Source organism: Ammospiza caudacuta, chromosome 22 (genome assembly GCF_027887145.1).
Source record: "Ammospiza caudacuta isolate bAmmCau1 chromosome 22, bAmmCau1.pri, whole genome shotgun sequence".
Taxonomy (NCBI): Eukaryota; Metazoa; Chordata; class Aves; order Passeriformes; family Passerellidae; genus Ammospiza; species Ammospiza caudacuta.
In genome coordinates, this window is record NC_080614.1 from 6,591,904 (window position 1) to 6,617,365 (window position 25,462).

The following is a 25,462-nucleotide window of genomic DNA, read 5'->3' on the forward strand; positions in this document are numbered from 1 at the left end:
ATTTTATCAAGGGACAAGGTATCTGTGTCCTCTACCACTGCTCACACATCCCTGCAAGCTGCACCGCAGCCTTTTAACACGGTAGAAAACATTCATCCCTCTTCCCACAGAGAACCCAAACAGATCATCTTTTATGGCAACATCCAAGATGTAAACACCAGTCACCTTTACCCAGCTGGAAAGAGGAGTGAAAAACTGTGAATACTGTTTATAACACAGACTTTTTTCCTATGGAAAGTCTCTTACTGCTGCAAAACATTCACTGATACTGAACACATCTCTCCTATCTGACTCTGGTGTCCTGCATCTCACCACAGGCTAAGAAGGGCATCTGTTCCTACTAAACAGACACATGCTGTGGGTTTGGTGATAACATTGCCACCGTACAGGAATCATGTACCTGTAGAATGCCACAGGTAGCACACACACACACTGTTTGCTCACAGATGATTCCAGGCTGAAGTGAGAGTTTGGATACCACTGGTGTGGCCTCATCATGCTAACACAAATAAGCCACCAAGCCCCACATCCCCGAGTCTTTTTCTGTTTTCCAGCCGGGAAGGACAGCCAGATCATGCACTGAGAGCCAGCAGGAGCTGACAGGCTGCCTGTCAGGTGCTCCTGCGTCAGTGCCATTTACATCCAGCGCCAGTCACACCCTTGTCCAACCCGTACACACTTGACTCATCCATACACACATGGCCTGCCCCTGTTTTTAGGTTCTGTCCTCTTTCCTGCAGATGCATGAGTGTAATGTCAGCACCACTCACAGCCATCTCCCCAGAATTTCTGATCACATCCCATGCCAAGGAAACACCATCTCTACAGACATTTTATGGAAGCAGCAAAGCTTCTGCCGAGGGCAAACACAATGTGCTTTCCATTGGGAATCCGTATTGAAATGTCTTTATAATTCCTTATGCATCTGCCATGAAATCATCTCTGCCCTTCAGTTCAGCCTTCATTTCTTCAAGCCTCATTTGATTTTTGTTTTTTTTCTTAAAAGAACCTCTTTACAGACAGTGAATGGGAAGTGAGATCAAATGGCTATAATAGCACACAATGGCTTCTGAGAACTGAGTTTTGCATGGAAAACAGAAAAGGCTGCCAAGTTTATCAGCAGAGATCAGGATCACATGAGAGTGCTTCCTTTAAGGGAAAAAGGTTTGCTTTGAGAAGAAAGAATACCACTATTCAAATTAACTAGAAAGAATGCAAGAACACCAGCAGCTGGTGTCAACTGTCCATTTGTAAAAGACATAGCTCACCCATGGTGTGAAATAAGGAAAACTCGGAATAAAACAAGTATCTCTGTGTAGTTCAGAAGAGGGTGCACAATCCTTCATGGCACAGCAGACACTGATGAAGAAAGGAGCCCTCAAAAGCTGCCTTCAGACTCCTTCTCTGCCCATTCCTACACTTGGCTCAGTTCCTAGAAGCAGAAGTGTCGTGGGAGATGGTCTCACAACCTTCCCACTCATTAGCAGGACTGCTCCCTGATCCCAAAGGCCAGTACTTGTGCTGTGCTCAAAAAAAATAGTGATTTTTGTCTTAATGTAACTTAAAAACATAGAGTTCACATATAGAGTGATTTTGACTTTATTTTAAAGACATTTGTGGAAGAGAATTCTTTATCTAAACTTAGATGAGATGGAAATTTCTTGTTCTTTTCCTAGGGTATGGTTGTTAGCTCTGTTCTCTGTGGCAGTGCTCATTCCAGCTGGAATCATGAACTGTGTTTTAACAATGCAAAGGAACTCAGAGTGTTCCACTGAGTTAATTAAAAAGAATTTTAAAATTCTTGTCAATATTTTGTGACTACAAATATTCCTCGAAAATCTTCCCTCAAGACCACGTAACAGTCAGTAGGGCAAGGATTTTAAGCAGGGAAATTAAAGCAAACAGAGAAGTCAGGGATTTGTGTATTTATTCAATTGATAGAATCAACTCACATTAGCTTTCACCTTGGCTAGCTAAGCTAACATTTGCTCTCTAGCAGTAAATGAGAAGATGTAGCTGGTCCTTTAAATAACAGCGTAATCTGCTCCCTTTGGAGCACTGTGCATCAAGGCAGAGGCTTCTGATAAATCATGGTTGGTATAATTATTCAGTCTTTTTCCCTGAAGGGCCTCTGCAATGCAGCGGTCCTCTTACTTTTTTTTTTCCCCTCCCTGTTAGCAATGCCCTAGTTTGTTCACTGCTGCAGTCCCCCTCCCTTCCACATCACCACAGCATAACAACCTCTATTTGAGAGCTGGGCTGCTCACCAAGAGCACCCAGAGGAGCTGCAGGGACACCAGAGACAGCACTCACAGCCACCTCCTCAGCTCCTGCCAGTTCAGCAGCTCTGGGGAACTGTCAAACAAGGCATTCAAAACCTGCCCACCTGGCATGCCAGCCCTGGATTGCTGACAGCTGAGCATCAATCACCATCACGCTATCAGCTGCACTCCACAGGCAGCAGGAGGCCTTGCAGCAGATGAAAAGCACCTACAGACTCTTACAATCCTCTCCAGTCAAGCAAATTCGATTTTGATGCTGAACATAAGACTTAGTGCACCTCCTTGTTAAGAGCCAGTTCTGTTTGCAACCTTGCTTCTGCAGCCAAACCACAAACTCCTCTTCACTCTGCAATGCCCACAGGCTCTGTCTCCATGCTGCTCTTTGGAAGTGCTACCATCCCAACTGCTTTAGCATATCCCTCTTATGCCTTACTATCTCTCCATTTTCTGCTTAAATAAACACACTTTTTTTCTAGACAAGCTCAAGTTTCAGAGTTCTCAGGAAAGACAATTCCAGGGTAAATGCTTCTCTCCTGGAAACTGGGCAGTATGATCAGCTTTCTTTTCAGACAAAAAACCCCACCTCTTTGTCATCCTGTATAAAAGGCAGCAACATTTTGTTCACACCATCAGAGCTAATAAGACTTTTCAATGAGAGGACTTTGATTAACATTGCCACAGCCCTTCCTGTCAGGACAAACTTGCCGCTCTACATCCCTCCCCACCAGGAGCTACTCTGTCATATACAGTTCTACATTTGTTCTGCTTTTTTAGGGAATATCCCACTTTTCTTACCGTCCAAGGACAGCCAGTCATGCTGGGAGGAAGGCAGGGTTGGCAGAGCTCTGGCTTTATATTCAAACACCACAGAATTAGAGATGATCTGATTGTTGAAGGCAACTTGCAAAGTCACAAGCCCAGTGTCATGAGCTAAAAGGAAAGTACATGTTGTAAGACAGAGAACTCCCTGAAGAAATCCCCAGCTAGGAATTACCCCATATGCTAAATATTGGGCTGAGATCAGGTGTAGAGACAGGGTGCTGAACAGTATTTTTGTGACTAGACAATTCAAAAGTCCAAAATACCAGTTGGTGTATTCAAGCATGGAGATTTTAAGCTTAAGAGTTATCTAATGGGTTATTCTGGCAAAAAGGCAGAATCAGGCGTTTCTAAAGACTGAGCAGCCTAACTGCATTTCCAATGGAAAGCTGGGGCCTAGGAATGAAACCAAGTTATTCTGCACCCACTTCAAGTCATATATTGAGGGCCATCACTACTGAAAATCTCTGTGGGGAGGTTGGAGGTGCTCTTATGCTATAAGTAGCAAAGGGAAAAACAGGCAAATCCAGCCAGTGGAGCAGTGAGTAACAGCTACTCTTTAATCTGCTCTTTCAAAACAAAAGAAATGCTTAGAATTATTTAAAATTACTTCCAATAACTATTTTAAAGTTAATTCAGAGATTCTAAATAGCATTTGTTGTGATCTGTTGTGATGTATCAAAATGCCAAATTGCTGTTCTCACACTAAACTGGTCAAAAAAAGAGGAAAATCTTCTGGATGCCAGTGCACTTTTGTACATGTATGTGACACGATGATGCTCAGAAATCCCCAGATGTAGGAGAGCCGTGCTCCTTACCTGGGCAGTAGCAGCGCAGTACCCCTGGCTGAATTAAAGATGCAGGCACTGAGATCTGATCAAACAGACAGCTGTAATTATTGCTGGCTTCCTGCCACGGGCCGGTAATCAGGACTTTCACTCCTCCCTGCGAGGAAAAAAGGCAGAGACCCGAGCGTGACAGGAGAGTCCGGGGCGGGAGGAGCGCGGCCGGACGCGCCCGCCGCCCTTCCCGGGGCCGTGCTGCCCTCGGGCGGCCGCCGGCGGCAGCGACACGGCCGGGAACGGGAGCGACGTTCCGGGGGCACGGGAACGACAGGCCGGGGGAACGGGAGAGACAGCCCGGGGGAACGGGAACGACAGGCCGGGGACACGGGGCCGCCCGGTGCCGCCCCAGCTGGTGTTGCTCTCAGCCCGGTGCCGCTCTCAGCCCGGTCCCTCTCCAGCCCCGTGCCGCTCCCTGCTCCGCTCTTAGCCCGGTGCTGCCTCAGCCCGGCGCCGCTCCCCGCCCGGTGCCGCTGTCAGCCCGGTGAGGCCCTTCCCGGTACCGGCCCAGGCCCGCCGAGCTCGCCCCGCCGGCAGCCGCTCGGCGAAGGCCGGGAATGTCCAGGCCGCATCCCCTCGGGACCGGGAGACCGGCCCGGAGCAGTTACTGCACACCCCCGTACAGACACAACAGTGCTCCAAGGCCGGGCCTAGGAAAACAACACCCCCCCCCCCCCCCCCACAACCTCTTTTTTTTTTTTTTTTAAATTACAAAATAACCTTCTCTTCCCATTAGTGGCTCAAACAGTCTCTTTCCTCACACATTTCTTCACAGCAGCAAGGTCTGTGCTGCTGCCGTTTTCAGCTTAGGGGGCATGTGACTGATTTTGGAAGTCAGTGAGGTGGAGGGAAATGCTGAACTCATTAAGGCTGTGCAGGCCTTGAATTATTCTCCTGGGAACATCAGTGACAAATGTAAGAAACAGCTCCAGTTTGCAAATACTACTGCTCTACTGGGCCTAGGTAGCATGAAGCCATCATGTGGGGAAGACTTGGCTTTCAATGAAACAATACCTTTCTGTTCAGATGCTTCCTAAGTGAAGAAAGGGCCCTGTCAGGATAATGAAGTGCTTAATTAAAACATGCAAGCGGCCTTGAATGTTCTGACTTGGGAGAGAAATATTTTAAAGCCCTTTTCAAAGCTTTAACAAAACACTTCCCATATTACCAAAGCAAAGATAAAGCAGTAAACACGAGTAAAATCCCTGGACTTACCTCAGGGTAAGACCACTCTGGTGAATAATCTGTCACCATGAACAAGCGGCCGCTCTGCTGCAGCAGCCCCAAAGTGCCTTGTGCTGCAGCTGCCGAGACCACCTCAGCCACGTGCATGTATGCCATGGTGCTGGCTCCGTTCTCCGAGCTGCTCAGCTGCATGTTGGCTTGCTGGGGGCTGCAGCAGGGAATGCACATCTCGGCCTGGTTGTACGTGGCTCTGTTGCTGTCCTCAGGCTGAGACAGTCCAGCACTGTCGCCTGACACCAGCTGGTGTCCGTACAGAGCGTTGCTCCCACCTTCTACCGATATGAAATCGTTAATTAGATCAGAAAACTGGTTGCTGAAGGAGATGTCAAAGTGGTCTAAGTTAAGCTCCATGTTGGAGGAGTTATTTAAGCTAGGATGGGCCACGGGATAGAGTCCTTGTACCATGTTTCCTTGGAGAATAGGGAGGTTGTTTCCATTCCTGATACCTCCGTTGGCCTCAGGCTGCAAGTAGTGTTCTGTGTTGCAGGCTTGAAGATCCCCTGATTTAAGTAGATTTTCATTTCCTTCTGCCTGCTGGGAGGTCTCCATGGGAACTTCAGCTTCTGCAGTCATAGCCTGGAAGTTTGCTTGGAACTGCATGAGCTGGAGAGAAGAGGTGGACTCTATTCTGGTTTCCACTGTGCCGTTACAGTTGGACGTGGTTTGGGACGAGGATTCTGTTTTCACATTGGAGATTCCTAACGTGTTCACAAATGAGCTACCTGTGTCATTCAAATTGTTGTGAGTGTTTTGTTCGAGGGGAAGAGGTTTGCTGGCATCCTGCAGAAAGAAGCTGGGGGAAGGGGTCTGATGGACGTGAGGGCTCTGGACGGTCTGATTGAAGCTGGAAGAATAGTCCTTGTTGGAGTCAATGGCACTGAAGTCCATCTGCTCCAGGGTGGTACTTGGGCTCAGACCTCCTCCAGATGGAAGTAAACCTGAACCAGTACTGAGTGTGAGAGTGTTAGATGCAGAAGTGGAGGAAAATGCTTCTTTGGACATCTGTTGTTCGAAAGATGTGTCCTCAGTTTTAATTTCTTTCGTGAGGGTTGTATTGAAGTTGAAGCTACGTTCTGTTGTGGGTGACTGCCTTATGTTGGTATTGATGCTGTCACTTTTCATACCTCCTCCACCATAAGTCTGCCCTTGCTTGGGATTGTTAAGAAAACAGTCTGGGTCAAAATTCATGGTGGTTTCTGGAATTTTCCTATTTCCTTCTAAAGTTGTGGAGAGCACAAGTTCCTCAGAGACAGTGCTGGGTAGCATCGACAAGCTCTCTGAACTGCCAGTTGTTGGAAAAGCAAACTTGTGTCCATCCGAACTCACAGCAAGTACCAGTCCTTGTGCAGCTGCATCTGAGGACAGAAGGTGCTGATTTGGGCCAGATGTGGGTGACATCGTGTACACAGCTTCACTGGTGACTTCTGACATAAATACGGTGGCACTTTGTGACAAACTTCCCATAACTGATGCTACAGCCATGCTGGACACACCAGTGACAGCTGGGCTATCTGCCATATCTGGGTCGCTGTTTAACCCACTGCTGATGGACACAGGAGAATTCTGGGTTGTGTCAGGGACCTCCACCTGGTTGGTAGAAGAAACCTCAGTGCTGTTTTGATGGAGCAACACTGGTTTTGCCACTTTTCCATTCCTCTTCTCTCGGCTGGAGGCCTTGCCATGGCTGTGCTCGTTCTTGCCTTCAGAGACATCGTTATTTTGTACCTCTGAATGAGTGCTGTACCCACCTGTCCTTGGTTCAACCTTTGGTGATATGATGCGGTGTTTGGCACTGTTACACTTGTGATGCACACTGCTTCCTGCCCCTGTGCCAGAAAACAACAGGATTTGCTGTTCAGTAAATACAAAATTAGCACAATGCAAGTTTTGTATCTCGTGCTTGTGCATACATGTGCACACAGAGCACACAGTCAGCACTGGAGCTGCTGAAAAATGTTCAAGCAAGGGCCACCAAAGAAAATCCTCCACTAATTAAACCAGCCAAAGAAAATCCTCCATGAATTAAACCAGCCAGCACCTTACTGGCCTGTAATGGTAACATCACCTGCATTCCTGAGAATAATGGAATCACCTTGTAATCAGGCAGGATGAAGTAAACAATTCTGTCTGCAAAGGCACCTTAGTCACAAACTCTGGTGCAGGAACTGCTTTTGCTGTTCAAAGAACAGCAGCCCATGAATTTTTGATGTTTCTTTCCTTAATTGATTAATTTTCCCTAGAATGAGGTAAGAACATTAATTACAGAACTGCAGAATGACTGAAGGGGGGGAAGAAGCCTCCTCACTATAGCTCATGGCTACAATTATAAATGCCATCTTCTGGGCAACATAAAACATCTTTGTAGGCACCACAATTTGCTGAATCTTTTGTTGCTTGCCCTTGAAGAGGAACATCTCTATTATGTGTTCAAGATTTGAATGAGGTCACTTAAAGTAGTTCAAGACAGTGCTTTTGAGACTAAATACAATATTAAATCTCTCTATTCTCCTAGGTATAGAAATGAACAGAAACAAGGGAAAGACTTTCATGCTGCTGTATTTGTGGATGACAGTAAGGGATTGGGAATGTGTGTGTCAATGTGCAAGCCAGTTACAAAACAAAGCAATGCTGTTGTGTTAAAAAGCACTGAGCAGACTTAGCACAAGACAAAACATCAAAGGGAAGAATAAAAGGATTCATGTTCAGATTTGCAAGCCTGGATCAAATGCTGAGCCTTAAGGGGTGAATTTTAATCCAAACCCAGGTATTCCAGAGGTCATCATTCCTATTTAAGCCTTGATTGTATAATGCAACTGCTCAAGAAAAGAAGAAAAAAATAACCCTTTGAAGCAATGACAACTTTCCTTTATAAGCTTTGCTAAAGACTAGTTAATGTGTCATATACTTTATTTGACCAAAGTGCTAGAAAGGAGCAGCTCTCTAGCAGATGAGTTGGGAAGTGAATCACTGAGCTTTCCACTGTCTGTGGGAAATGCTAACACTAAGGATGCTGCTGTAGTGTCATCCAAAACAAGGTAATCTCCTTTAACAAGAAAGAGATCTGTATTTTCATGATACCTAAATAAGAACCTGCCTTATCTCAGTGATACCTTGCAGTTATCACCTGAGCACTTCTCCAAAAAAAGTGAGCTGCAGGGCAAGGAATTCAGAGGGTGAAGCTGGAGGAACATTATATTTTAAGGCTTTGGTAACAGAATTTGCACACGTGGAAGAGAATGTACCTTTTTGAGCAGCTCATGTATGGACTGCATTTATTAGAAAGCACTGACATTTCCCCCAGAAGTTCCAGCTGCATCTTTTTATGCTGGAGACTTCTCCTGTCAACTCTTGAGTTCACTGTGTCCCAGTGTTTCATGAGACAGTATTTTTATCACCTCAGCACCAAAAACCTTGCTCCCAGAGTGGATGAAGCTGAGTCAGTATGTGCCCTCCTGAGTACTCACCCAAGGTACCAGTGCACAGACAGTTGTGTGTCCGAGGCTGGGGCTTGGTCTGGTGGCTGTCGAGGATCTGCTGCACAAGCTGCTCCACTGAGAACCCTGAACTGCTGTTGCCATTGCTGCATGTCCACTTAATGCCATGAACTGCAAAGAGAACAGTAACATTTCCCATCAGAAACTGCAAAATCATGCCAAAACCATCAAAAGCCGCTCCAAATTACCAGTAAAAATCCATTCCTGCTGCTTTCTGTCAGAACTGAAAGGAGACCTATAAAAAGCAACAGTAATGGTTACTGGCTTACTATTCTCTGCTCCTTGGTATCATCAGGCTTCCAAAGGCAATTCCTGAATCAGGAATACAAAGAGAGAAAACTTCTCAGCAGAGTACCTGGCTCTGTTTCAGTCTGCTGCTAACAGGAACTCTGCACCTGCAATGACTCTCTGTAGTGCCAGCAACCTTCACTGAAAACCCAAAACCAACAAAGGACTTGGTTCCATTGAAGTAAAGCAGTATAATTCCTAGGAGCCTTTTGGAATCTTTTTCTGTCTAATGTGAAAACAAAATCAGCCTTATAATAAGATCAGCAGCCAAAAATACACCAGAGTAACAGCAAAGGCAAACCTTCTGCCAGGTCTTCATTGTCAGAGCCCAATGGCAGCAGTGAAGGCTGACTCATTTTTTTTGGGAGTGACTAACAGACACTGTGTGAGCTCCTCCTCAGACTTGGATGACCTTTTAGTAATTTGGGAGAATGGACAGGTGGGTGATGTTACAGAACAGGTTGCAAAGTGAAGCTCTTTCCTTAGGAACTCTCTGGGCCTGTTAGCTGTTTAAATAAAAATGCCAGACTGCATACAGATACATGACTTGAATAAAGATTCCCTCTCAGAATATTTTAGTTGCAGAATTTCCTATAACAATGATATTTGCAACCTGACTCACAATGGAAATGGCACTTATAAAATATTTTATCCATAATAACTGACTCAAAGCATCTTCTGTCTCTGTTAATGTCTCTTTGAGCAATTTATATGTACCTATTATTTATTTATCCTTTAAATGCACCACAGCTCATGTGCAGATTTTGGAAAGTGCTGATAAGTGACAACATAATTTCCAAGGTGTCCTCATGTCTGGCAGCTCCTTTCAGAGAGTCTTTGCCATAGTCTGTCAAGGCACATTCCTTGCATGTTGTGTTCTAAAATCCTTAAACCAGAACACACAAAATCAAAGCTGAAAGTCCCATGGACTCAGGCTTTGTAGTAAAGCCCCAGATCCCTGTGTGGTGAAGGTCCCTGATGTGAAGGGGGAAATCCTGGCAGCAGCAGCTTGGGCTGATGCTCCTGTACAGCCAAAGGCTGGGGCAAAGCCAAAAGCAGCATCGTGTAAGAGATCAGAGCAAATGAAGGGATGTTTGTGACATCCAGTGGTCACAGGGGCAGCATATCCTGTGAACAGTCTTCTGTTCTTCTCTCTGATGCTGCTCACTGAGTGTGTCACACACAGCTGGTGGGACAGAGCTCCTGGATCTGCTCTGTGAAGCAGTTTTATTACTTTTTTGTTACCTGTTGCTCTATTGCCTCCTCACCCACTAATGTCATTTTGCCCAACATCTTGGTCTAGTTTTATACTGCAGAATTCACATTGCTATTGGCCAGGCTGGATAACCTGCAGAAATACTGTAAATCAGGTTTACAAGTATTCCTCCCCATATCACTATTTAAAGTGCTGCAGATAGTTTTGTAATAAGTCCCACTATGTTTGTTTGATGACCACATTTATTGTTATTATACCCAACAGATTTTGCTTCCCAGTATATTCACAGTTTTGGATTTCCTCTTAACACTCAGTCTCTGTTATGACGTCTAAGTTAGACATGCTTGCCACTTCACTACCTCTGCTCACATTCATTTTATTATTTAAGATACATTGTTCTGTCACCAGTGATATTATGTCTAATAAGTGATGTTCAAATAGCAATTTTACAAAAAATACATTGTCAGTGAGAACAGAATGCAGTCAAGTATTTTGGATGTTTTCAGCTATACAACACAAAGTTACTGAGCTGCAGTTATTATTCAGTAACTTTGCATTAGGTAATTTCTGGTTACTTCAGAAATGTTTTTTGCTAAAGAAGTGAACTGGTGTCTGGGTACAGAAAGTGTTTTACAGCAGGATGGCAGCACTGCTAAATCCTGGGATGAGCAGAGCATCAAGGGGGCAACTTTGGGAAGCGAATCGTGGCTCAGGGTTTGTGTATTCATGATGATGGTTCTTAAGTCTGAATCAAGCTGTGAGCTAGGAGCTAAGGCATAATGGACAGCTTTAGAGCTGGGTACTTAGACAACCATGCCTGTTATTTTCAGGTCCTTCCAGCACAGCAAAGTCCCATTGAGGATCAATTGCTGCTGAGGAAAAGTCCTTCTCTAGCCTTGCTCCAGCTGATCCTAAAGGGCTCCAGCTTCTGTCCACGTGGTGCCACTTTTTTTTGGTACTTATGTTCCCCATATGCTATGAAGGTTATAAAATAAAAAGCCAGTGAAGGGTGACAGATTGCAAAAAAAGAATGTCTGGATGCTTAATGCAAATTATCCACTATCTTGGCACATCCAATATGCAGATTTTCTTCCTCCCTCTTTTAAAGAAAGACTCCTGTGCCTGGTGAATTGTTAGTACTGAATACCAAACACTATCAAGATGGCTTTTAACATGTCACGCTTGGCTTCCTGACACATAATGAATCAGCAGGAAAGGAGATTTCTATAGGGAAGAAAGTGCATTATGAAAGGAAGGCTAATAAAAAGCATACACACAGACTCTTCCTGCTTCTTAGTGGTTCAAGAAGTGAAACCACTGTAGAACTATGTTTGATTAAATATAGCCATAATATAGGAACACAAAAGGGGAAAAAAAAAGTCTGAAGCTTAGCAGAAATTCTGGAAAGGATTTTAATCTGGATTCCTGTTCAGACTTCTGCTGCATTTCTTGATAATTTAAAATGAAAGCTGTGAACTGCTTCAACACTTTCCTTTTCAGTGATAGCATGGAGGGGTCTAAAAGCTGCTGCATTACAGCAGCAACACATTCCTGCTGGCACACACGCTCTGCACAGAGCCTGCAGCACAGTGCAGCCAGGCAGAGTTACTGGTGCTGCACTGGGGGCTCAAAGGAGAGAACTGGGGCTGGGGGAACGTCCACAACTCACAGTGCTAATGCTGCTGCAACCTCTTTTTACAAACCTGGGCTCTCACCTTTCTTCTCTTTCTTCCTTTTTGAAGAACAGGCAATAAAAATGACTTTGTGATAGTGCCCAGCCGCTCCTGTTCATTAGCACTGCCAGGAGTTTGACCACCATGAGCAAAGGAATGAAAGGTGATCTGAATTACCAACAAAAAGGCTGCTCAGAATCCAAGGGACACTTGCACACAGAAACATATGAGTGTCCAAGTTTCTTACACCACCTTGGCTATTTCTGCCTCCTGCTGCTGCTGCTGGTACTCAGTCCTCCACAATTTCCATGCCTGCAGTCCTGCTGTCCTGCAGATATCTTCCTCCTTCCCATCACCTGAAGTCTACCTCACTGTCTCATCATCACTCTAAACACCATCAACAACTGTTTCCCTCTTGCCCTCCCTGTGGTTTCTCTCTACCCTAACCAAAACTTGTCCCTAAAATACCCTCCCATATTTAAATCTGATCCTTTCACCCTTTCTGAATGTTCTCAGACATTGCTCTTTGCCACTTCAAGCATTTTACACTTCCTGGTTTTATTCCAAACACCTTGCTTTTCCATACCACCCCTCAGAACACAGCTCACACATACCTGTACATGTACAGTACATCATAAAGCCATTCCCTGTACCCTCCATGTGGCTCCTCTGCCCCAGTTTGGTAAATATTTTGGTACTTGAGTAACAACAATGAGATCTCCCCCATGAAACTGCTAAGTTGGATAGACTGATAGAGCTGGAATATGTAGAATCATCAAGGTCAGGTTTCTGTTTGCCTCTGCCTTAACAGCCTGCTGCAAGCCCTGCTGTCAGTCCTGCCCTCAGCCCCTCCCGACCCACACAAAGTGCTGTAAAAATCCCCAAAGCGCTGCTGGGAGCGTGAGCAGGCCCTTTGTCCAGGACCCATTCCTGCCTTGCTGTCCACATCCCGCTCCACAAGTGCTGTCCCTGAGAGGTGTTTCCATGGCAATGGTCAATTGGAAATGGCAGCCTTGTCCCTTCCATTCCCACTGCCTTCCTCTTGACAGAAGTAAAGGCCTTGCTCTGATTTCTCAGTTTGGCTGAAGGATATTTCCATTAGATTTATCCTTTCGCACTCAGACGCCCACACACAGCTTAGCTTTGATTTTCCAGCCTTCCATTTCCACTCTTTACTGGTTGTGAAGGACGGGTTTACCTGAGCCTCAGTGCTGGGGACAGCAGTGACACCCCCTGCATGCTGATGTCCTGCACGGACTCGCAGGGGCGTTTTGCTCAGAGCTGCTCTTTACAGAGATGTCTGCCTTCCAGAACAACACTTTTCCTTGGAGGTTTACTCAGATGCAGCAGGATGCTCCCAGGGGCTGGACAGATGAGCTGGCCAGCATCCCCTGGACCCCTCCAGCAGGACAAAACACGGTTCTTCCAAAGGCACTCGGTGCAGCCCTCCCGTCCCGTTACAGACGTTAAATCCGGGGCTGCTCGCACACGGAGGAGCAGAGCGGCAGCGGCTTCTCCCGCTTGTCCTGTGTGGTCCTCGCCCTCCTCCGGCTGCGGCTCAAGGGCACCATCACCATCCTCCCCCTCCTCCTCCTCCTCCTCCTCCTCCTCCTCCTCCTCCTCCTCCTCCGGCTGCTGCTGCCAGGAGCGGCGGGAGCGGCGCCCGGCGGCCGCCAGGTGGCGCCAGCGGATAAGGAACGGGACCGGGACCAGGATCAGCACCGGGACCGGGAATGGGACTGGGATCAGGGCCAGGATCGGCACCGGGACCGGGACTGGGATCAGGGCCAGGATCAGCACCGGGACCGGGATGGGGATCAGTACCGGGACCGGGATAAAGGCCGGGATCAGCACTGGGACTGGGACTAGGACTGGGATCGGGGCCGGGATCAGCACCGGGACCGGGATAAGGGCCGGGACCGGGATGGGGATCAGTGCCGGGATCGGGATCAGCACCGGGACCGGGATAAGGGTCGGGATCAGCACCGGGACCGGGATAAAGGCCGGGATCAGCACTGGGACTGGGATCAGGGCCGGGATCAGCACCGGGAGCAGGACTGGTACCGGGATAAAGCCCGGGATCAGCACCAGGACCGGAACCGGGATCGGCACTGGGATAAGGGCTGGGATCAGCACCAGGACTGGGACCCAGACTGGGATCAGGGCCGGGATCAGCACCGGGGGAGGGACCACATGGCCTGGGGCCCCAGACCCACACCAAGCCTGGCAAGGCCTCCCCACTTCTCCCATTTCTCTACTGTTATTTTTAATTTTTTTTTTTTTCTCCACTTCAGGTTTTTTTTGTTTTTAGCAAAAATCTTGCTTAGCGTATTTGGGGGAAAAAATTCCTCAGAGAGAGTTTTGATCCTTTCCCGAGGCTCCCAGCCCTTCTCCCCAGGGCTCTCCCCGGCTCCCAGCCCGCCTTCCCCAGGTCACATCTCGGGGGGGCACTGCCAGCAAGGTTTGGGCTGACACCTCTACAGATGCTCCAGGATGGATCTGCCAGTCACTGCCAGTCTGCCGAGTGTTAACAGAGGAGATAAAATACCAGGGAAGAACAGGAAACAAAGGCTGGTGTGCCTGCAGCCTCCTCAGAGGGTCAGCAATTGCTGTGTCTGGTTTAACACCCAAGTTTTAGGGGTCAGGAAAGGATTTGGTTTAGGTTTCCTCCAGTTAGTTTCCATTACTGACAATGATGGGTTCCCACTGTACTGCTGTCAGCACTCAGTGGGATTATTTCACTTTGGTGTCTCCAAACACATCTGAAAGGCACCAGCTGAAACACAGCTCCTAATGTTGTTATTTTGGCAAAGTGGGACTTTGGTCTATGGTAGGTGAAACTCACCACAAGGGAAACTGTTTCCCCACAGAGTGGCCCATTAAGCATGGGATCAAACTTCCCCTGGGGACATAAATGCCACTGCAGATCTCAGAGGGAGAGGAAAAGTGCATCCCTGCATGAGCTGCACTCCTGCAGTGGTGAAGGGGCTGGGGGAGAGGAGAAGCTGAGCAGTGGCTGATGAGCAGGAGGCTGATGCTGGCCACACACACAATGCGAGCAGGGGTGCTCGAAGTCCAGGTGGTGGGTGGATGTCAGAACCTATCTAGCACCTTCTATCATGTTCTCTTTTTAATAAAAACTCAGACTATTGCAGTAAAACTGGATGTCAGCATTACTAAACCCAATGTTTTTTTAAAGAATCCACATTGCTTTCTATGTGGTCAGCTGAGCTAAGCTGGCAAGCTTCAGTTTCCATTGAGGGGCACTTTGGAACTCAAACAAACTCCTTGGGGAATTGTGAAATTCATCCCATGAAGCATTTTTGTACAACTGATCTTTTAAGATGAAATATAACCCCAATCCTTAAATAGAGTTACTGAAATTAAATATAAATTCAAGCCCAAGTAAAACTCCCAACAACTCAGTTCTCCAAACTGCATTAATTCCAATTGCTGCTGAGTTTTGTTCTGAGCTACAGGGGTTTGGTGCCTTCTCCAGTGATGAAAACACAGGGATGAAGGCTGAGGTCACCTCCAGGAGGCCTGATGGCCTCACTGACACAAAATTAAGGACTCTGGAAAAAGGCTAGAGCAGCCCTTGCCCATGGGCTGATGAGCACACATGGAATTTCCAGCTGTTTGTGCAGGCAGCACAAACAGGAGCTCTCAGTTCCTCTGCAGCAGGGAAATGCAAAAAGCTTTTCCTCTGAAAGGAAGATAGCTCTTAATTATAGTGGACCTGGAACAAGGATTGCAACGTGGCACCAGCTGTGAGCTTTTAAGTCAGCTTTGCCAGCTGAAGGATGAGAGAGCCAAAAGGGGATGATTTGGAGAAACCCCCAACATGAGCTGGCCCACAATTTGCTGATCATATGGAGTTTACATACAGAATTCTGCTGTGATGGATTCTGCCACTGAATTTGCTTTTACCACCAGATGCCTCTAAGGACATCTGCTAATCTATTCAGAGAAATCTCAAAGCAAGACTGTAATGGGGCACAAAGGGGGGAGGAAATTGAAAGTTAAGCCAAATTGAGGCTCATTCTTCACACCAGGCATCCTGAAATGACTTACAGGTGTCTCGGACCACATTCCTGCAGAATTTTCAAGGATTATAGCTATTAACTTTACACTAATGTACCCAAAAGTTGCATTTATACCAAAGCAACACATACACACACATATGACAGCCCTTTTGCTTGAGGCACCCAGCTGGGATGCTCCCAACAGCTGGATTATCCCAGCCTGGCAGCAGTGGAGGCTCCCTGACCCTGGTGACGCTCTGGGACAAGGAGCCTCCTCTCCAAGCCTGCAGGGAGGAAGGAATCATCCTGTAGGGATGAAGGGGGAATCATCCTGTAGGTCAGGAGTGTGTATGGGGCCTTCCAGGCTCACAGGCTTCAGCCTTGAGGGCTGCCAAATGGAGGGCTGAGAAGCCAACAGAGATGGTCCAGAGAAGGCAATCAGGAGGTCATGGGCAGTGTGAAGGCAGTTAACAAACAAATTAAAGCCCCAAAGCCATGAAAGCTGAAGTCAGGCTGATTAATTAATTATTTACAGTCTCAACTCAGCTGGAGGTGTTGAGAAAACCTCAAATCCTTAGAGCACCTGCAGCATTTACCTTTCATGGATGTTCAGATGGGTTCATTTCAGTCGCTTAATTAGTTCACACACCATCTATGTTAGAACAAGTTAATGCTCTTTCCTTCCACAAAGCTCCCAGAGCTCTATGGGCACTCCAAACAGGTGAGGTTTTTATCCATAAGCACAGTGACAGAATGAGCAAACAGCAGCCCTGCAGCCAGCCCAGAAGCTCTCTCTGGGTTCAGCAGTGTCCTTCACCTCTCAGCACCCAGCCCTCAGTGCCCTGCTCTGCTCACAGTGGCAAGGCTGGCACCAGGAGCTGCTGCCTCTCCCTGATGCTGCTGAAGCCTGGAATGACTTTGGGATGATGCAGCAGGGAGGGAAAAGGGAGCTGAACAAATTATGGATGCAAGAAATGTAAACAAGCTCCCTGATCCTCCCAGCCAGGGTCTCTGTGCATTTCAGGAACAACAGTTTGATGCATTTGTCCAGCTTGGACTCCAGGACTGATGCTGCTCACCCTGCCAGCCATCTGCCACATTGCTTTGAGTTCTGCATGCTCCCACACCACTGACTGCCTGCTACCCTCCACTCTGACAGAAAAGCTTTAATACCTGACAGAGGTCAACAGCTTCAACACCTGACTTCAGGTGAGCAGGGCTTAACCAGCTCTTGTCAGTGAGTCAAGAGCTGGACACTGCCACCAACCTCTGACCAGGAGGAAGCATTTTCTCCAAAGAACTGTATCAGCTTCTCTCCCTTAATCCTGAATGACATCAGTGGTCTGAAATGGGAACCTGCAGGTACAGAGGCCTTGGGTGTCCACAAACACCCTGGCTGTAATCATCACTAATGTGCCTTAAATGAGAAATCTTCATGGAAAACAGCAACCAAGAGAACAAAATAAGCAACAAAACCCCCACACAGCTTCCAAGTCCAGAGGAATAAAACACAACAAACCCCAGCACAGAGCAGGTAAAAGGGTGAGACTGTCACTGCACCAGCCACACCACGCACAACGCTTTGATTAAGCCATTGACAAATCTGCTTTAGGGCAGAGAAATTTGGAAACATCGGGCAATCAAACTGTGAAGTCTGTGAAAGAATGTGATTAATGCAAAAATGTGATGAAACTAATGTGCTTGGCTCCAGAATTTCATGGCACACCCTAAACTGGAACCAAATCTGATGGCTTCTTGGCGAGCAGTGCCCCTCTGTGCTCCCCAAACAGGGTTATCCGTGTCCTCTTTGTTTTCCAGGTCTGAGCAGAACACAAAGCGTTTATTGGAGCTACATTTCTAAGGATGTGTTTCCCAGGATATGTACCCATAAAAAGAGACGTGTACATGCATATATACTCTGAATAATTGCACAGAATTTCACTCTTCCCTCCTGAGACATAAAAGAGCCAAGTGTTATTAAATTTACGGCGAGTTCGTTGTAGTTTTCACATAATTTTCTTGATGCACTGCAGATTTTTTAACAGGCTGCTGCTTCCTTTCCTGTTTAATGTTAAGGCACTTGTCCAGTCTCAGCTATACCAACATCCTGGATTTCTGTCTGAGTTTATCAGCCCCAGGGGCAAATGTGTCATTTTCTCTCCTCCTCTGCCCTCCAGCTTTGTGTGGAAAAGGAACACATGGGCCTGCAGAGTTCAGGATGCAACAAAGGACTGCAAACTCAGATTACCAAGGCTGTGGTCAGCACAAGGCTGATCTTTCACGGATGGCAGGCACACATCAGGATGCACTCCGTGGCTGTGACCTCCAATTACAGGAGGCTGGGCTTGACACCAGCATCCAGGCAGGGGCAGAGGGCAGGAACAGAAGCAGACCTGGTATCTGTTGACACACATTTGCTATTGTGGCTTTTGCAGCTAATTTTCTCTCGGTTACAAGCTCACTTTATGTCTAATTTTTCTTTCATTGCAAAAAGATATTCGTGTGCATATTGGAATGTGCTCTCCAGGGGAAGACACACAGTATAACTGTGGTGCAAAGGAAAATATTACACACCAAGGCAGATGCAGAGGGGTTCAAAGAACTGCCTGTCTGAGGGCAAACCTCCCTGTCACTCTGCACACCTTCTCTTTAGGCTGCAAAACTCTAGGAAATGATGCTCAGTCCAACACACTCAGTTCCATGGGGCCACCTGTAAGCTACAGCAGCCCACTGTGCCCTGACAATGAACACCCAAACAGGGAGTGCCCCTGGGGGAATCCACCTGCCAGAACCTTTGCAAGTGAGCAGGTGGCTACAAACAGCCCTAGAACATGCAAGAACATGGGTACAATTTTCTCCCAGTGTGCAGAGGAGACCTCTCTGGGGACAGCTCTCATACCATGCATCCCAGGAGTGTTTAATATTGGACAGAAAGTGCATGCAGATACAAGCTGAGTTGGATGGACAAATGACTCCTTCACAGGATGTGAGAGACTCTAAACACACAGCAAAGAAGCAAAACCAGCCCCAGATACTCACACATGGGTTTGAGCTGCCCGATGAGCTCCTCTTTTGTCCACTTTGCCCATTCCTTCTTGTCGGTGTTGATGGAGCAGAGGATGGGCCCGCAGGGTTTGCCGCAGTCCTCGATGGCCGGCACGTTCAGGTAGTGCACCAACACAATGTCTGGGTTCTGCAGGGACAGCACAGCAAGGGTTATGTTGCTGGGGCCAGCACTCTCTGCATTTAACTTCCTAATTAAAGCTGGGACAGCAAGCATCATGAGCAGAGCCCAGATTGTATGGGATTTCCCCAAGATAGGAGCTGTTCTTTAAAAGAGGAGTGGGTCACAGTTTGCACATGGCTTCCCCCATCCTGAGGTGCTTGCAACTCTCCTGCTCCACTGGTATGTTCAGCATGCACCTCTTTTCCAGCCCTTGCAACACCAAATACCTGGAGTATTCATTCCTATGAACATCACTGACAATGAACACCAGGGAATATGCTTTTTTTTAAGGGACCTTTTGTTTGTTTGAGACAATGCTTCCATCAGTTCTGGTCCACATCAGTCTTTTTTGAACACACAGAAAGTCACCTGAGAACATGAGGAACAGCCACACTCCCCATACAGTGATAGAAAACAGGAGGGAAGAGGAAGAGGCTCACAAACAGCATAACAGAGCACCCCAAACATGGCTCTTTACAGACAAGCCCGTAATTCCTTGTTTTTTGAAGATGTTTGCAAACTGCAGAGGGTTGGGGCTGGAAAAGCCCCTTGCAGGACAGCTGCAGGAGGACACAGGTGCTGGCTCCTGCAGGGTGATCCCAGAGCTGAACCCACAGCTGATCCCACAACTGATCCTGCAGCTGACTCTGCAGGCAGATCCCACAGCTGATCCCACAGCAGACCCCAAAACTGACCCCACTCCCCTCTCCCCATGGGCTGCAGGGTCAGACCCTGCCCTGGCACACTGCTGTGCTGTCCCACCACACCTGGAGCAGGAGCTGAGCTCTGTCCCCACCCTGTGAGTAAATGAATCATCTTAACAGCAGCAGCAACAACTCTGCCAGTTCCCCACCAGCGTCCCAGGGAGATTGTTCAATAGATAATAACAAGATTGAGGAGATGATTCCTTTCCCCTAAGTCATTTACTCCTAAGTTCGCAAATTTTAATGACTGCTTTGGAATTATTAATAAAAAAAAATAGGATAATGGTGTGATTAAAACTGTAATGTTTCATTAATGCTGTTAGAGCCCTGTTCCAAGGGGGAGTGGGAACACAACCCATCATCCACTTGCACAGGTTGTGCTGATGGGAGCACTTGCTCATGAAACCAGGCGAGAGCTGGAGCAGGACAGGGACACCTTCACCAAGGAGAGCTGAGGAGGGAATTCTGGTGGGCAAAGCACAGCACTGAACCCAGCACGCTGGAGCTGCACCCAGAGCAGCCCAGGGCAGGGGCAGGGGGTGTGTGGGGTGACCAGGACCCCTCTAATGCACCCTGCACATCCAGAGAGCATCCTGTACATCCCCAGGATTGGGGGGCTGCTCATGGCTCCCAGCTCCTCCAGGCTGGCCAAGAAGGGGATGGCAGTGGGGAGGCCACTGGTGCACAGCAACATGAAAAGCAGAGCAGCCCCTCTGTAACCCCCTCTGTAACCAGATACATCCCTCTATCTGGAAGGCAAGCTCAAAAGAGCTTAGGAGAAATTTCCTTAGGTTAGGAAAATATGCAAGCAGGAACTTGCATTTTTTCCCTCTATGGATAGAACTGCAAGCAGGGGATTCTCAATGAAGATTCTGTGAGAAAGCAGTATCAAATTCTTGCAGCCAGTGCCAAAAGAGTTGTACTGCACAGGAAAAGGCAAAGAAACCTTGTAAGGAACAGCTAAGAATTTATTTCAGAGAGGTTTTGGGAAGTGCCAAAGCAAAGAAAACTGTTGGCTCTTCTATTCCCAGGATTCTTCTGCCTTGGGTTGCAAATGCAGGATGTGGCCAGGGGTGTGTGTTCTATTGCCATCTGTCAGAACCAGGTGGGGCAGATTTTATTTATCCCTTCCACAACCCATCCTCCCTCCAGGAGATCTCTGCTGTCCATGGCCACTGAGTGTCCCTGCAGGGCTGATCCAATCCCAGCATCCCATGGGGCAATGCTCCGCCCAGGGGAGGAGCCAAGCATTCCTACCTGGATACAATCTGAGGGTTGGGACACCCCAGCAGCCTTTGCCGGCTGCATTCCCAGGGGAGCAGCTTTGTGCTGCCCTGCATGGCCAGAGGGAGCCCAGGCCCATCTGCAGCAGCCCTGGAGCTGCAGAGGAAAACTCCCCCCTTGTGCAGGATCCCTGCTGCAGCAGAGCCACAGCTGGCACTGCAGGAGGGCTGAGCCCCCATGGCATGGGGCTGGGACACCTCCCTGACACACAGGGGACCAGGTCTGTTCTGACTCTCTCAGTGTTATTTTGCATTGCTGCACTTTTATTTTTATTTTTCCTAATAAAAAACTGTTATTCCTGCTCCCACATCTCTGCCTGAGAGCCCCTTAAGGTCAAAATTAAAATAATTCAGAAAGAGGAGATTTACATTTTCCACTTCAAGACAGGCTCCTGCCTTCCTCAGCAGGCACCTGTCTTTTCAAACCAAGACATCTTCTGAGAAAAACAACTGGACCTTTTGTGTCCAATTGTGAGGTGTTCAAAACCTTCTTTTTCACAGGCATATCTGCCCCAGACGGAGGACACAGAAAATCATCACAACCTCTCATTCTACAAAGGGGATGTCTGAAACATCACAGTTCTCATGCATAACTCAGAAGAGGTTCAGATAGTAAAAATGATCACCCATACACCCAAATAGTCTCCATCAGCTAATTTAACATCATCAGTGATCTAGATGATGAAGTAATAAAAAGTAATATGCTTCAGAGATTTCATGTAAATACACCTCTTGCTCCAGGGAGGTTTCAGAGAAGGGAGCAAGGACACAGCACTGGGTGATGTGGCAGTTCTGCAGGTGCTTCTGCCTTCTCTCAGATAAGCTGTATTTTTCCCAGCCTGACAGTGCTGGGTTGTCACCAAGCAGGTCAGGATTGTGAGACCTCCTGCCTTCAGTGCAGCACAGGCAAGTGCACCTCAGCAGCGGACTGCACTGAAATTTATACTTTTTATATATAAAAGCATGTAAAACAAGCACAAACCAAACAGGTTTGTTCCTTATGCCTACATCTAAAAGCTGACCTCAGAATGACAAATCTCATGAATGCCAATCTACTTGGTGAACTGAAATGTTTTGACACGAATGAACAGCATGCATATGTTTTGGAAAACTCATAATCAGCAGCAAATCACTAGTTGTGATGACCTAGCAGGAGAGCAAGAGAGATGTGAAAGAACAAAATACAAATATAACTTCTATATAGGAAAGGCATCAGGAGAGTGGGCACACCAGGGCAGAAACCCTTCAGTGGGGTGGCAGGGGGGAATGAGGGGAGCCCTGAACTGGGCTGAAGACGGCTCTGGAAATATTCCTGCTGGAATTCTGCCCATCATCCCAGTACCTGCAGCCTCAGCAGAGTTGCTCTGCTTCCCCCAAACCCAAGCTGAAGGTGCTGCCATCTGTCCCTGACCTGGACAAGGCTCCTTGGCTCCTCGGCTCCTCCTGCCTCCTCAGTGTGGCACAGGAACTGCCTCCACAGGAGATGGTGCCACAAGTGGTTAAACACAACAAGTCGTTGGTTTTGATGAAGAAAAATGCAACTGCAACATCTGTCTGACTCTTGTTTGAAGCTTCATCAGCACTAAGTGGTCAATAAATCAGACTGGCATGGCGTTACATTTCTGCCATGGCTTAACCATTAATCTAATGCCAGTTCTTGTGAAAAATGAAAGAGAAAAACTTTGTGATGGTGAAAGTGTGTGTGCACATTATCCAGAAAGTGATAAAGGCAGTAATGGTGCTGCAGCTCTCCATCCCAGTGGCTGGAGCAGCCTGGCAGCCTCCTCTGCTGCCACCACACCATGGAAATTATCTGAGTAAAAAAGGGATGGTTTGTTCCACCAGCCTGATTTTCCCCAGGAGCAGAAACACCAAACTGGAACAGTTCCAGCAGATGGGGGGCCATGGGCAGCCAGCACAGGGCTGACCAGTGCTGGGGTGAAGGAATGGTCAGGTCCTGCAGAGTTCCACCATAAGGGAAACTCTCATTTCAGCAACCACCTTTTGTTTCTTCCTCACTTCCCAGAGTCCCCTCCAAGGGGAGGTCTCCCTTCTCAGGGAGAATAATCACAAAAACCTTCTGCCTTACCAAAGCATGCTGGTTCGGTTCTCTTCCTCTATTTTTCTTTTACAAGCAAAAATCAAAAGCCATTTCTGGCCAGCTTCCAGCTGCTCTTCAGTTGCTCAGCCAAGGCAATCAGCTCAAGGCAAAATCTCACTGGCAGGGGCTCCCAAATCACCGATGACCACAGCTGAAGATAATTTTCTTTGGAAAAATACCTCTGAGCTGAAAGTTTTGCATTTTCACTCCCTGCTGGAAGGATGAAAGGAAGTAAATCATCCTCAGGTGTGAAGAGATCAGTGAATTTAATCTCAGCCAAGGAACTACCCCCAAATGCAGCCACTTGCCCTGTCTGGCTCTGGATATTTGTGTCAGTTCTGTGGTGTCAAAGCTGTGAAGCCCCACAGGTAGTGAAACCATCCATGGCTACAGCACAAAGCAGAATGGAAGGAATGGGGTGTGACAGTGGGATGGACAGGCAGCTCCTGTGCCCCACTCCCTCCCTGCTCACCCCCAAAATTGTAACAGGTTTTTTCTTTTTTTTTGGCAGCTATTTTGGCAGCATGAGATTTACTTTGTGTTTCTCAAACAATCCAAAAGGCTGAAAAGGAAATCTCAGTTTTCTGGGAAGGTAATTCATATCCATTGCTGTGGTTTGACAGGATTAATATTTGACAGATTATCACCTCCAAAAAAAGCTAAAATAAAGAGGTCCCATAGAAAACTAATATAAAGAGGTTTCTGTGGTTTTTGAGGGGCTACCACACTTTAGTACCCACAGGTAACTCAGGGACAGGTGCTGGGAGTGCCTGTGTATCATCTGTATGTTATCTAAAAATCAAACCACTGAATGGAACTATTCCCAGACACATGGATGACAAAATCTTCTGCTATTTATAGCAGTGTCTTTCTGGATGGTTTTCTCTGGATTTTCAAAGGTTTGAGAGCAGAGTCTGAGATACCTGAAGAAAAAGGCACAAATACATAACACAAACACTGAAGTAATGGAATTTTTTCAGAGACCAAATGCTAGCTTTGGGCAGATTATTGGTTTGAATCCCAGCAATTTCTTTATCCTTGAACTAATTTCTAATTGAGGTCATGCTATGGAAGGCAACCTGGTGGCTGATGCCTTAGAATATATTAATCTTCCACACTAACTGTGAAAACAAAAAAAAAAAAAAAAAAGCACTGCCTTTGAGCACACAACCTCCTGCCTTAATTTATCTAGAGCTGGGCATGTTTAATTAGGGAGAACGAGCCAATTACCAGAGACATTGCACAGCCCTGGCACCTGCGCTGGAGCACTGGAGCACAGGGGAGAGAGTGGGACCCCAGAGCCAGACACAAAAGGAGTTGTTGTGCTGCAGAGCAGGACTGCTTCTGCTGGAAAATCCCTTTTAGATAGCACAGAACTTTGAATTAACCTTGTCCCCCATGGATCCAGCTGACAAAAGAGCTGCTGGAACTTCTAGCCCTTCCATAGGGAGAGAAGATGCTTGGGGTCAGCCAGGCAGGGAGACACTGGTGCATGTGTGGGTTTAAATGGAGTTAAATCCTGACAGACACACACTCAGGATCTTGTGTCACTTGTCACTGTCCTCACCTGGGTACAGGAGCTTTGGGCCATCCCCACATCCCAGCCATGGCTGGGGTCTCAGGATTTATACCTTATAATACAATGCTTGTCTCAAAAAACTGGGAAAATGACTCCGTGTCAGCCAGCCCACAACTCCAACACAGAGTCATTTTCCCAGTTTTTCAGCCCAAATTATTTTGAGTTTTTGTTTAAGTTCAACAACGTTTGAGACAAGAGACTGGCTACAGGACAATACAGCTCCACATCCTGCAAGTATTGAAAGGCTTGGAAAGCAAACAATCATTTTGAGATTACGAGATTTCCTGCAATTGTTTTAAAGAGAATCAAGATTTCATCTGGCTGTATACTTTATAACCTGTTCCCCAGTTCCTCTTCAAAACCTTGGTAAGGGCACAGCACACAGAGCAGGCAGCATTTAAATAGCATAAGCAGAAAAGCAAGAGAGTCTTAATATAGAACAAACACCAAACACTCACTAATACATCCTCAAATGTGATACATTTGAAGATATTTTATATAGAAAGAGCTGCCTCTAAATACTCCTGAGGATCATGGTTACTTAAAGTACGCTTTGAAAGACACAGAGAAATAACAAGCAGTAATTCCCGGCCTCCAAAGTTCCAAAAGAAATTGATTTCTGAGATGTTTTTTATCTTTCACAGAAATACCTCTAGTGCTAGTAAAAAGTTTAACAGGAAGATGA

At 47.0% G+C, this 25,462-nt stretch overlaps 1 protein-coding gene across 1 annotated transcript in view; it reads right to left on the reverse strand.

The window, feature by feature from the left end:
* CAMTA1 (calmodulin binding transcription activator 1) overlaps nucleotides 1-25,462 on the reverse strand; it is a 241,787-nt gene that overhangs the window by 35,517 nt on the left and 180,808 nt on the right. Inside the window, exons 7-11 of the mRNA XM_058818600.1 lie at nucleotides 18,924-19,077; nucleotides 8,653-8,793; nucleotides 5,159-7,014; nucleotides 3,920-4,046; nucleotides 3,078-3,212 (exon numbers count right to left, since the gene is read on the reverse strand). Coding sequence (XP_058674583.1) covers nucleotides 3,078-3,212; nucleotides 3,920-4,046; nucleotides 5,159-7,014; nucleotides 8,653-8,793; nucleotides 18,924-19,077 — 2,413 coding nt within the window. The remainder of the gene's footprint in view (nucleotides 1-3,077; nucleotides 3,213-3,919; nucleotides 4,047-5,158; nucleotides 7,015-8,652; nucleotides 8,794-18,923; nucleotides 19,078-25,462) is intronic.